Source organism: Octopus bimaculoides, chromosome 13 (genome assembly GCF_046866305.1).
Source record: "Octopus bimaculoides isolate indiv1 chromosome 13, ASM4686630v1, whole genome shotgun sequence".
NCBI classification, from domain to species: Eukaryota; Metazoa; Mollusca; class Cephalopoda; order Octopoda; family Octopodidae; genus Octopus; species Octopus bimaculoides.
In genome coordinates this window covers 18,219,865-18,232,699 of record NC_142940.1, presented here as the reverse complement: position 1 = coordinate 18,232,699, position 12,835 = coordinate 18,219,865, and the positions used below count along the sequence as shown (strand labels likewise).

General features: G+C 37.3%; 1 protein-coding gene across 7 annotated transcripts in view; it reads right to left on the bottom strand.

Moving 5' to 3' along the window:
- LOC106879253 (very long chain fatty acid elongase 4) overlaps positions 1-12,835 on the bottom strand; it is an 89,543-nt gene that overhangs the window by 52,356 nt on the left and 24,352 nt on the right. For 2 of the 7 annotated variants that reach the window (XM_014928746.3, XM_014928747.3), the window contains exon 1: positions 5,653-5,756. The exons of 2 other annotated variants lie outside the window; for them this stretch is intronic. In XM_014928746.3, the coding sequence (XP_014784232.1) occupies positions 5,653-5,685 (33 nt within the window). In that variant the 5' untranslated portion in view covers positions 5,686-5,756. Of the gene's footprint in view, positions 1-1,886; positions 4,746-5,027; positions 5,757-12,835 lie in introns of those variants that run through there. 3 more of the 7 variants (XM_014928749.3, XM_089361551.1, XM_089361554.1) reach the window with 3 other exon arrangements.

Genomic DNA, 12,835 nt, shown 5'->3' with positions numbered 1-12,835 from the left:
CAATGGCATATGTGTTCCCCCGCTGGACGGGACGCCAGTCCATCGCAGCGTTACTCGTTTTTGCCAGCTGAGTGGACTGGAGCAACGTGAAATGAAGTGTTTTGCTCAAGAACACAACGCATCGCCCAGTCCAGGAATCGAAACCACAATCTTACGATCATGGTGCTGATACCCTAACCACTAAGCCACGTGCTTCCACTTTCATTCATTTATGTGCTTATTATCTCTTTTGTTTCCAAGCTAGCATGGCTTGCATAGGAATTGATACTTAGGCAATTTTACAGCAAGATTCTGAAGGATTTTACAGCTAGACACTCTTCTTTTAGTCAATCCTCACTTGTTTTTCAGGTAAAGGATTTTTATATTACACAGATCTTTGAAAGTGCAGAGCAACTGGTCCTAATATCAACAATTGTCAACATTAACACTCACACAGTAATCAGCAAAATATCTATGTTTATGCACATCCACAATTATCACCATTACTGAACACCCTCCTTCCATGCCAGCATGGGTTGGATGGTTTGACAAGAACTGACAAATCTGAAGACTACCAAGCTCTCTATCTCTCTCTCATATATATATATATATATATATATATATATATTAGAAATAACGAATTTCTAAATCTCTCAGTGAGACTTAAGCAATAGTGACGCGATAAAGTAGTTGTATACTGCCAACTTAACGTGACAGTCCCAATAAGGGAATATACTACTGCTGTTTAGCCCTAGGAAGCCAGACCGCTTCCTATTAGGCCTTGACACACACACACACATATATATATATATATATATATATATATATATATATATATATATATATATATATATATATCTCAGCAGTGTTTTAACGTGCACTTTCCCATGATTGAATTGGTTGGACAGAGTTTTCATTAAGGCAGATTTTATACAAGCAAATGCTCTTCCTATTACCAACAGGTAACATTTTCCTATGGCTAGATGTGTTTTGGCAAAATATTGGAAATGAGATGCACAGCATATCTGAGAGTGACACTCATTTTCAACTATCAAACAAAATCAAGACAAGACAATAAACAGACACACACACACACACACACACAGTTGGCTTTGTTTTTAGTCTGTCTACAAACTCCACTCACAAGGATTTGGTCAGCTTGGGACTACAGTAGGAGATACTCAAGGCTGTATATAGTGGGATACACCCAAATGGTTGCAATGCTTATGTACCCCAGCAAATGCCTGTGCTTTGAATCTAAACTGCATGTATATAATGTCCATGTTGTGATGAAAGTTAACTAGTGATGGGTGAAATCATAACACCAATGTAAGATTTTATTTTCTGAAGTAAAGGTATTTAAGATCATTAATATAAACAAAGAATGTGGGAGACATGACTGAATATTAAATATGGGCTGGAGAGAACCCTGCCAGCAGAAACTGCAATGGAATGGTCAAGCAAAAATCTTCTGGTCCAAATTGATGGAGCACTTAGGTGTGGACAACTGTGTCCATACCTGAGAGAGTCATGCCAGAAAGAGAGAATTAAATACTGCTTATGTAAAAGTTCTCAAAAGTGAATGATCACCAGTGTATGAATAGCAAAAAAAGGGTGCCACTACAGCATGCAGTCTACCAGACTATTTACACTTTTGTGTGCAGTCTACCTGGCCAATTACACTTTAGCAAGCAGTCTAACCTTAACCCTAAGGTTTAACCCCTAACCCAGATTAGGTCATTTCACAGCATTGAGTGGATACTGTAGTAGATCACAGCTCAAATAGCACCAAATAAATTGTATATTAGAATTTATTTAAATGAAACCATAAGGAAGAATTTAGGAATCTTGTTGTGTGAACACGGTATGGAACCAGAGCAAAATAAGAAATAAACAAATTGCTTTACCTGCAGGACTGCTTCCCAAGGCTGTCATAGCAGTCTGACACCTGAGTAAATCAATGCACTGGGTCTTATAGTATGTATTTATTATTGACAGTAAGCCACAACATACATAGATCAGAATTTGGCCTCTAAGCGCTGACTGTGTGCCTATGCTTTACTGAGCAAGTACTGAGCTAGTTTGATTGGGAATAGGAATGATGAATAGAAAAATTCTGCATAATTGGTTGGGACCATCTTAAAAAAGAGACTAGAAAAGGACTGGATGAACTGCATGGCATGTAAGCTTTGTTGCATGCCATGCAGTCCTCAAAAGATTTTCGGATGATGGCTTTGCAATAGTAAGTAAATAGCTCTGAGTTAGTAAATCATAAGTGACTAATTCCACCTGTTGTAGACAGCTTTCTTCCTTAGTAGAATTGCATTGCAGCAGCTATGAATGAACCCCAGGTAAGCACTATAGTTAAAGCCCTGATTGGAGAGGCTTATGATCATAGACATTCCAGCTGCAACCATACTATTTTTCAGAAGTATATAAGATTACATTACTCAAAGTAACTTTTTTTTAGGATAGTAGGATATATCTGAAGGAAACTAGGCAGCTATTTCAAACAAGATGACTGACTAAATAGAGGCTTCTTTGCTGGGTGGTTGGGATTTGGAGATTGTAAGTACTGGTTGTATCAGAATTGAAGAGAAACGGAGACAAAAATATAATATTGCCCACCTATCCTCAACCCTACTTAAGTATCTCAAGATAGCTACGAGCTATAATGAGTTTTTTGTTGTTTTTTTCTTTTTCTAAATTTAAAGCACTTTTACTATCTGCTTTCTGAGTTGTACTGAAGAGACATAAATTTTGGACTTCTTGTAAGCTACCTTGATGAGACAGTATTTACAAGGTAGGTAGCGGGTTTGAAAGTTAGGCTAAGAAATACTTAGATTAAAGAACTGAGATCCTGATGGTGTTTCTTGAAGTTGTCAATGAAATAAAAAAAAAAGAAAAGGGCATTAAGAAGCAGTTTCGTGATAATTGAGAAGGCAGGTATTGCTGAGAAATATAATTAGAATAAGGAAATTGGATATCACCAAGGAACATTTACCAGGAAAACAGCAAGACCTATATGTATATGAAAATGTAGGCTGCTGCCAATTTTAGATCAAAATGAACGTTTTAATAACTCCCCACCTTTAACCATGATTTCTTAAATGCGAGCAAAATCATGTTCCGCATTTACAATTCATAGAATGTCTTCCTTTCTACACGCATCTGTTTTCATAGATGTGTATAGCCTTTCTGGTTTCTTTTAATAAATGTTATTTGGAGATTGTGAGTGTTGGTTGTATCAGACAACACTGCAGGCCTCAAATACATTTTTTTTTCTTTTACTTTTTTTTTTTTTTTAAATATTCTAGTCATGCAACAAAATACATATGTAGTTATTCATCCATCCAGCACGAAGAAGCGGGAACCATGCAGCAAAATGATTATCTTATTATTATTATTATTATTCATTCGACTTATAAAATTTCTCAACATCAGTAATTTTTATCAATTACACACATATAATGATGGCTGTGCGTGGGTACTGCCAAGGCATCAGCCATTTACACCTTTCTTATTTTTGCTTATACATATTAACAGTTCATCCTAACTCGTGATGTTCATGTAAATGTACGCACGACAGAACCAATACACTAACCACTTATTGCTTTTAATTCAAATATCTCAAACAGTTCAACAGACAACTCTTTAATGATCAGTTTGAAAACATCTAACAATGATAGTAGTAGTCATATAACAGTAAGGATGACAAAAATTCGAGTAGCTAATGCAATCCTTTAGAAATCACCCTAAAGACATAGTAATTAAAGGAGATGTAAGCATCTCACCAAGTCAATTAAGTGTATGGACGGACCCAAGGAAAGAATACCAAGAATAATTCTATTTACAAGAGAATGAGGACGAGTAGTGAAATAAAAACTTGAAACAAAAAATACAAAGCTTTAACTGGAAAACCTAAAAGAATATACAATTTGATTTAAATATGTATTACATTAGACTTGGCAGTTTCCAATTTTAGGATCTGAAGTTGTAAGAAAAATTACAACACCTCTTGAAGGGTGATTCATTAATGACAAAGAGGGATAAAAAAAAAAAACTGTTTATTTTTACATATATTTTCATCTGTTCCGATTTCCAATTTCTATACAGAAAACACTACAGCTCTTTTAAAAACTGGCAAAAATCGGTGCGAAAGAAAAAGTATTACGAAATTCCTGACTTAAAACATAAACATGTTGAATAGACCACCGTATAAAAAAATAATATTTTTAAATCAAAATATGTATATGTATTTGCAATAATAAAATCAATGAAACAGGCCTTTGCTTTGCAAAAATTAAGATATAATTAACTTATATAAAAAGTAAAACAATTGAAGCATCAAGAGAAATATACTCATCTAATATTTCTTTCTTTTTTATTATACTGAAGGTAAAATAAAGCTCCCGGTATGATGAGTTAGTGACCCGGTTCGGAATCCAAGTAGAAAAAAAATGTTTAAATCAATAGTGTATGCAAGTTACACATTCTGATTTCATTTTCATCAAATAAACCTGCAAAGCCCAACGTTTATATAAAAAAATAGAAGTTATTTAGTAGATAGCTAACATCTGAATTAGGGCTCTTTCCCTTTAAATCCTGTTCAAATGCCAAAGAAGGTATATTAGCGGACAATACAATAAGTTTTAAATAATAACTCAGGATGTCTTTGTCTACTTTATTTCTGACTTAGAAATTAATGACGTTGAAACCCAGGATCCGAAAAATTAGTCATGTCTCTAGTTTCGAACTAAAAAAAGAAAAAGGGATTCAGGGAGTAGAGATTGAATAACAGAAGCACTTTTAAAACCTTAACTTAAATTAAACTATAGTTTCTCAGACGTGAAGGCATAAGGCCTCGGATGTTCACGCCTTAGCAACATATACGGAACTTAATACTAAGCAAAATACCCCTTAAGATACATATATATATATCAACATACTCCAGCTATTCGAAATATGAAAAGCTATTTTAAAGGTAGATTATAATATTGAATATATTCAGCTGTAATCACGAAGAGAACAGGGTATGTGATACTCACGCTTTCTCAAATTGTATCAGCAAAACCGGTTTTGTGGTTTTGCAAGGTACTTAAAACCTGCTATCAAGAATAGTTTTTTGCAGTAAATGAAGGGTTAAGACAGATAGAAGATGAATTGAGATGCTTCATAGACACACACACCAAGCTTTAACACAGGATAATGATTTCTTACCACTAGACATTGAATTTTTTTCTTTTTGTGTCGATGGACAATGATACCACGCGAGCACCAACAAGTATTGAACTAACAATAGGGCCATTCATTGAACCGAGCAACCAACCGTAAAGTAGCTAAACCAAACTTCACTAGACATGAGTACGCAGGTCGAAAATAAGACAGTTGCAACAATCGAGATTTTCTTAAAAGCAATTAAAAATGTATATTTCAACAGTTTTCTTTTTGTGTGAATATTTAATAAGATTTTCTTTTGAAAAAAGAACGAAAGAGGATGTTAGAATGTGCATATTTTTTCTCTTTGACATTTATGATTTTTCTTTTTTCTTCTTTTTTTTTTATACATTTGACAACTAGAATGAGAAAGTGTCAGACGTGTAGAAAAATATGAGAGAAAAGAATAATAATAATTCTAAATTAATAGTCAGTTATAACGATAGAGCACTTTACCTCAAAGTAAACCCACGAGTAGCCGCTAGCCATGGTTTGAAAAATAAAAGAAGACTGATCAAGTGAAATACCGACTATATCAGGGCAGCAACATAAACAAGTGCGGCAACAGCGATTACGCAGTGGGAGCAGCTACACATACATAAATATACATAGAAATACACTCTACACCTACACAACTAATAGCAGTTTAGACACACTAACGATAAAAGATATAATGTAATAATAAATGATAGACGTTAAAATGAACCAATCAAATACTGCGTAGCATAATCGCAATTGTCCAATCACGTAACCTCTTTGTTTTTTAAAACAAGCACATTTCTTAGCTATGTGCAACTTGATTCCTGTGGAGGCGCAATGGCCCAGCGTACTCGTGGTCATAGGATCGCGGTTTCGATTCCCAGACCGGGCGTTGTGAATGTTTATTGAGCGAAAACACCTAAAGCTCCACGAGGCTCCAGCAGGGGATGGCGGCGAACCCTGCTGTACTCTTTCACCACAACTTTCTCTCACTCTTACTTCCTGTTTCTGTTGTGCCTGTAATTCAAAGGGTCAGCCTTGTCACACTGTGTCACGCTGAATATCCCCGTGTCTGTGGAGTGCTCAGCCACTTGTACGCTAATTTCACGAGCAGGCTGTTTCGTTGATCGGATCAACTGGAACCCTCGACGTCGTAAGCGACGGAGTGCCAACACACAAGCAACTTGTTTCGTACTGTTATTCTGCTTATACAAGCACCTTTGATTAAAGTTTAATTTATCATTCTTCGTCTCAAAGGGATAGTACATCAAAAGCTGAACTGACTTGTTATTGTGTTATAAAAGGAAATAGAAACTACTGTTTCGGCTCTGTCTGAGGAGATATCACATTGTAAACACTATCTGTCTTAACGCGGTCGCTCTGCCTGCTAGAAATAACAGCCAGATTCCATCAAATATACTGCCCTGTCATCTTAAAAAACAAAAAAAAAAGTCACATGCATTGATTAACGTAGTCACTGAATGGTCGAGTTTGAAATATCTTCTATTATTGGTTTATTCGATCGTTCTGACCAGGAGATAAAAAAGAAATTATCAGCGAAGATGCTTGTATGCGGAAATGCTTGGTTTGTTAGAGGGTTGCACTTAGAGTCCCTCAAATCGCACCTTACCCCTTTAAAATAAAAGAAAGTACACACTGAACAAGTAATTCTAGATATACAAAAAAAAAACCGGACAGCTATAGCTTGAGCACTTTTGATCATATATCTATTCGATTAAGCAGAAGCGATCCTGAACAAAAAACGTACCGTGATAATTAAACAAAACAGTTTTTGTTTTTCCACAGATTTTTTGTTAGATTTCAATTTTTCTCGGTTTTCCCCCTTAACTATCAGCTTTCACTTAAATCTTTACAGTTGTCAGCTAACACTGCCGGTCACTAATTGTCATTTATAAGTCCAAAGAAGTTCGTAGATGCATTCCTACTGGATCCGCACTTCTTAGAAATGGCTTGTGAGTTATGGTTCACAAATTGCAAATGAATGAAACATATCGAAGTTATAAGTATTGTTGGCAATGCCGTCTATTTCATTAAGTAATTTTTTTCAAAGTAAAAAGCCACTCTTACAACAATTGGTTCGTGTAATTTATTCTTTATTAACAGAGCATTACTACTACCAGAACCAGCACCATTACTATTATTCATATTTTTTGAAACTAAAAGTATGCAAAAATGAAGACAGCTTTCTTTCATCAATAATTCGGTACGCTATACCCTTAAATCATCATTATCGTCAACGAATGGAAGGCACATTGAACTTTATTATAACTCAAACGGTCGAAACGTAATATAATTTACGTGTATCAAATAAATTTAGTTGTGAAAAATAAACTCTCCAAAAATTTTTTCAAATAAAAAAAATTTATGTCAGACATAGCCAATCGATACGCAAATGATCGGGTCGTTAATTTTCTTATTTTCGTTTTCGATTGACTTTCTAATATGGATGTTTTGTTTTGAATAAAATATGACTGTTATTGCTTAGTAATAGATCAGCTTTATTGAGCGAACCTACGATCAACGGTGTTGCAGCCACAATCATTATTTTTTCTTTATCTTGGCGTCCTCTGTCTTCTAGTAAATATTATGTAAAATCAATACAAAAAACCTCACCTGAAAAATGAAATATAAAATTTACTATAACCTGACCATTAATGCATTTATGCATATATTCCATCTCTGATATCTATGACTATAAGTTCTAAATGAAACTTCATTTCACCCAATTTTTAGCATACTAACAAATTTTAATTACCACACTGACAATCATGCTTAACCTGTGCATCATAATAATATCGCATATCATCTGTGTCAGAATTCTATGCTGATAATCAGGCCCTTAGATCCTGGTGCCCCCATATAAGGCAATTTAAAATATAAATAATAAACCATAGCATAAATTTTAATTTTTCAAAATGAAACAAAATTAACAATAAGATAGAAAATAATGTCTATTTATGTATACTTCCACTTTATTTATATTTGAAAAGTTTTCTCCTTTTTTTTTTCTTAATTGCAAAGTCTTTGATCAGATCCTCAAAATTAATCTTACATAACACATCTGGTAATTATATTTCCGGTCATATAAATCACTTCGAATATCATTTTAGCACATTTGAAGTTATTTCTTTACCAGTTCTGTGGTGCCCTCCCCACCCACCCTCACTTCCTTTGATGCCCTAAGCACATGATTATTTTGCTTAATGGTTAATCCAGCGCTACTGACAAATCTTGACCACAAATGTGCTTTACATAAGATCTAAGACAACTAAAAATTCCAACAAAGATATGAGTTTCTCATCAGAATTAAAAGTACTTCAGCTCTGATCACTTGCCACACTGTCCTTTGAAAAAACTCAAATGTGGCCTGTGGCACATATGGAGAACAATAGTGCTCCTACAAATTTTTCTTAACAACATCCAGAATTAAATCTAATACTACACTCTCGGAGTGGTTGGCGTTAGGAAGGGCATCCAGCTGTAGAAACTCTGCCAAATCAGATTGGAGCCTGGTGTAGCCATCTGGTTCGCCAGTCCTCAGTCAAATCATCCAACCCATGCCAGCATGGAAAGCAGACGTTAAATGATGATGATGATGATGTTATAATAAATATGCTGCTTCTTTTTTGCCCTTCCTACTGCAATTGCTATTGCTCCTAGAACCTAGTAAGATGAGTAACCAACCCACAAGATTTTCTTCCCCTTTTCTCTTCATGTGGACTCCACTGCCCATCACCTGCCACCAACCTACCCACTACCCAACAGTTACTCCTCAGAATTGCAAGCTTCAACGAACGAAAGTTTGAGCTGAACATAACTGCATCAGCGACTCGACTTAAAGAAGTGAATGCAAAAAGCATGAGTGCACCCCTCTCATCGTGATCATTTAACATCCACTTTTCCATGCTTCCATGGGTCAGATGGAATTTGTTGATGCAAATTTTCTACAACCACCTGCTCTGCCTGTCACCAACACTCTCCTGTTTCCTAACAAAGTAATATTTCCCACTATTGTGTGAATATATATATGTGTGTTGTGTGTTGGCACTCCGTTGCTTAATTTCACAGCCTGCTCATGAATTAACGTGCAAGTGGCTGAGCACTCCACAGATACGTGTACTCTTAACGTTGTTCTTGGGGATAGTCAGTGTGACAAGACTGACCCTTTGAAATACAGGCACAACAGAAACAGGAAGTAAAATTGAGATAAAGTTGTGGTGAAAGAATACATCAGGGTTCGCCACCATCCCCTGCTGCAGCCTCGTGGAGCTTTAGGTGTTTTCGCTCAATAAACACTCACAACGCCTGGTCTGGGAATCGAAACTGCGATCCTAACCACTGGGCCATTGCGCCTCCACATATGTATATACATATTACCAACCACATATACTTAATGTGTATATATATAGTGTATTTACCAGTAGGCTGTGATTCAGCATGGTAAAGAATACTCGCTCAAAGTGTTGGATGTTAAAATGCCTGAAAGTCATGGACAGGTGAGATAACTCACCTCTAGTCCCAAGTAGGAGTGATGGACATTGATTCACCATTTTTGTGGCTTATCAACATCACATATCCAAAGAGGAGTGGGAATAAATCATGTCACCAGTCCACGATTTATGTGCATATAGTGTGCAAACTAAGTGCAAGTATACCCAGATAATGCATACCTTAGAATAAATCCAAATATATAATAAAAGCAGTGCTACTGTAATAAACATTATCAACAACATATATATATACAGTACTTAACATATGTGCTTGGTGTATGCTATATGCATATAAGTTGTGGATAAGCAATATGATTTATCTCCAAATCTGTTCAGGTATGTGATGTTAATAAACCACAAAAATGGTGAAACATCTATATCCATCACTCCTAGATGGGATCAAAGGAGAGTTATATAACCTGTCCATGACTTTCAGGTGTTTTAACACTTGGTACTTTCAAGAGAGTATTCTCCAATGTGCCGAATTGCAGCCTATCAGCAAATACACCAAGCGTGTACATTAAGTATATTTGGTTGATAATGTTTATTACACCAGCACTGTTTCTATTTCATATTTGTATATATATATATGTATATATATATATATATATATATGTATATGTATATATATATATATATATATATATATATATATATATATACATATATATATCATCATCATCATCATCATTTAACGTCCGCTTTCCATGCTAGCATGGGTTGGACGATTTGACTGAGGACTGGTGAAACCGGATGGCAACACCAGGCTCCAATCTAAATTTGGCAGAGTTTCTACAGCTGGATGCCCTTCCTAACGCCAACCACTCAGAGAGTGTAGTAGGTGCTTTTACGTGTCACCTGCACGAAGGCCAGTCAGGCGATATTGGCAACGGCCACGCTCGAAATGGTGTCTTTTATGTGCCACCCGCACAAACCAGTCCAGGGGCACTGGCAACGATCTCGCTCGAAAATCCTACGGAAGCCAGTCAGGCGGTACTGGCAATGGCCACGCTCAAAATGGTGCATCTTATGTGCCACCCACAGAGGAGCCAGTCCAGGGGCACTGGCAACGATCTTACTTGGCTTGCTGGGTCTTCTTACGCACAGCACATTTCCAAAGGTCTCGGTCAGTAGTCATCGCCTCGGTGAGGCCCAATGTACGAAGGTCTTGCCTCACCACCTCAGCCCAGGTCTTCCTGGGCCTACCTCTTCCACGGGTTCCCTCAACTGTTAGGGTGTGGCACTTTTTCACGCAGCTATCCTCATCCATTCTCACCACATGTCCATACCAGCGCAATCGTCTCTCTTGCACACCACAACTGATGCTTCTAATGTTCAGCTTTTCTCTCAAGATACTTACACTCTGACGGGTATTCACATTGACATTACACATCCAACGGAGCATACTAGCTTCATTCCTTGCGAGCTTACGTATGTCCTCAGCAGTTACAGCCCATGTTTCACTGCCATGTAGCATGGCTGTTCGTACGCATGCGTCATACAGTCTGCCTTTTACTCTGAGTGAGAGTCCCTTTGTCGCCAGCAGGGGTAAGAGCTCTCTAAACTTTGCCCAGGCTATTCTTATTCTAGCAGCTACACTTTCAGCGCACCCACCCCCACTACTAACTTGGTCGCCCAGATAGCGGAAGCTATCGACTACCTCTAGTTTTTCACCCTGGAATGAGATAGAAGTTGTTTCCTGTTTGTTTACAGTTTTTATTGCACCTGAACATCTGCCACAAACAAAAACTAACTTCCTAGTTAACCTGCCTTTGATGTTGCTGCACCTCTTATGTGTCCATAGCTTGCACCGGGTACATCTACTCCTTTTCTACATACTGAGCAGGGCCATCTACCTGAAGGGGTTTGTGTTTTATCTACCTTCCTACTTATTAGGATTTTGGTTTTAGCTAGGTTGACTCTAAGGCCCTTCAATTCTAGACCTTGCTTCCACACCTGAAACTTCTCCTCTAGTTCTGATAGTGACTCCGCAATTAGGGCAAGGTCATCAGCATAGAGGAGCTCCCAATCTGTAAAAATATGTGACACTTATTCGGTAATGGGTTTCTCTCAGTTTCCCCACAACCAAAGCCATTCACAAGGCTTTGGTTGGTGTTGGCCCAGAGCTATAGTAGAAGACACTAGCCCAAGGTATTACACATTGGGACTGAATGCAAGGCCACATGATTGGAAAGCAATCTCTTCAATCACTCAGCCACACTTGTGTCTGTAAATAAAAAAATTACTGTGAATGTTCATCCACTTCTGTAATACATGCAGTAACAAATGTGAATTAAATGGGACTCCGTCAGGGTTGCAGTAGACCTGATCAATGTAACAGCCTGCTCATGAAATTAACATAAAAGTGGTTGAGCACTCCACAGACACGTTTACCCTTAATGTAGTTCTCAGGGAGATTCAGAATGTGACAAGGCTGGCCCTTTGCAATACAGGTACTTCTCATTTTGGCCAGGTGAGTGGACTGGAGCAGCATGAAATAAAGTGTCTTGCTGAAGGAAACAATGCATCACCGGGAATTGAACTCATGACCCGAGAATTGTGAACTGAATACCCTAACCACTAAGCCATATGCATTCACAATGAGTATTTGGAAATAAGAATATACTAAGGTCTAAGCTGAGTTTGGGAAGATGGGACTAAACACTGTAAGCCACTCTCTCTCTATGGGCTGAAAATTAGGGAAATGCCCAAACCCCTGTGTACTCCCCACCAAACCCCTATTTATAATATAAGGATAAGGATCATTCCTAAGTCATACAGACTTATAGGGTGAGTTTCCTGGTTTCCATGATGCATATATCACCCCTGGACAGGACGCTGGTCTGTCACATTTTGACCAGCTGAGTGGACTAGAATAATGTGAAATGAAGCATTTTGCTCAAGGACACAACGTGTTGCCCAGTCCATGAATTGAAACCACAATCTTGCGACCATGAGTCCAACACTTTAACCACTGAGCTACACGCCTCCACCCCAATCCCCATCATTACCCCGATTTCCATCATTGAGATTCATAAAAGCAGAGAGAAAAATTATACGTTCATGATACATGACTTACAAGTTCCCACAAGCCAAGCTTTTAAGTTTCTTTGCAAAAAAATATCTCTATTGATTTTATTTTTCCATTT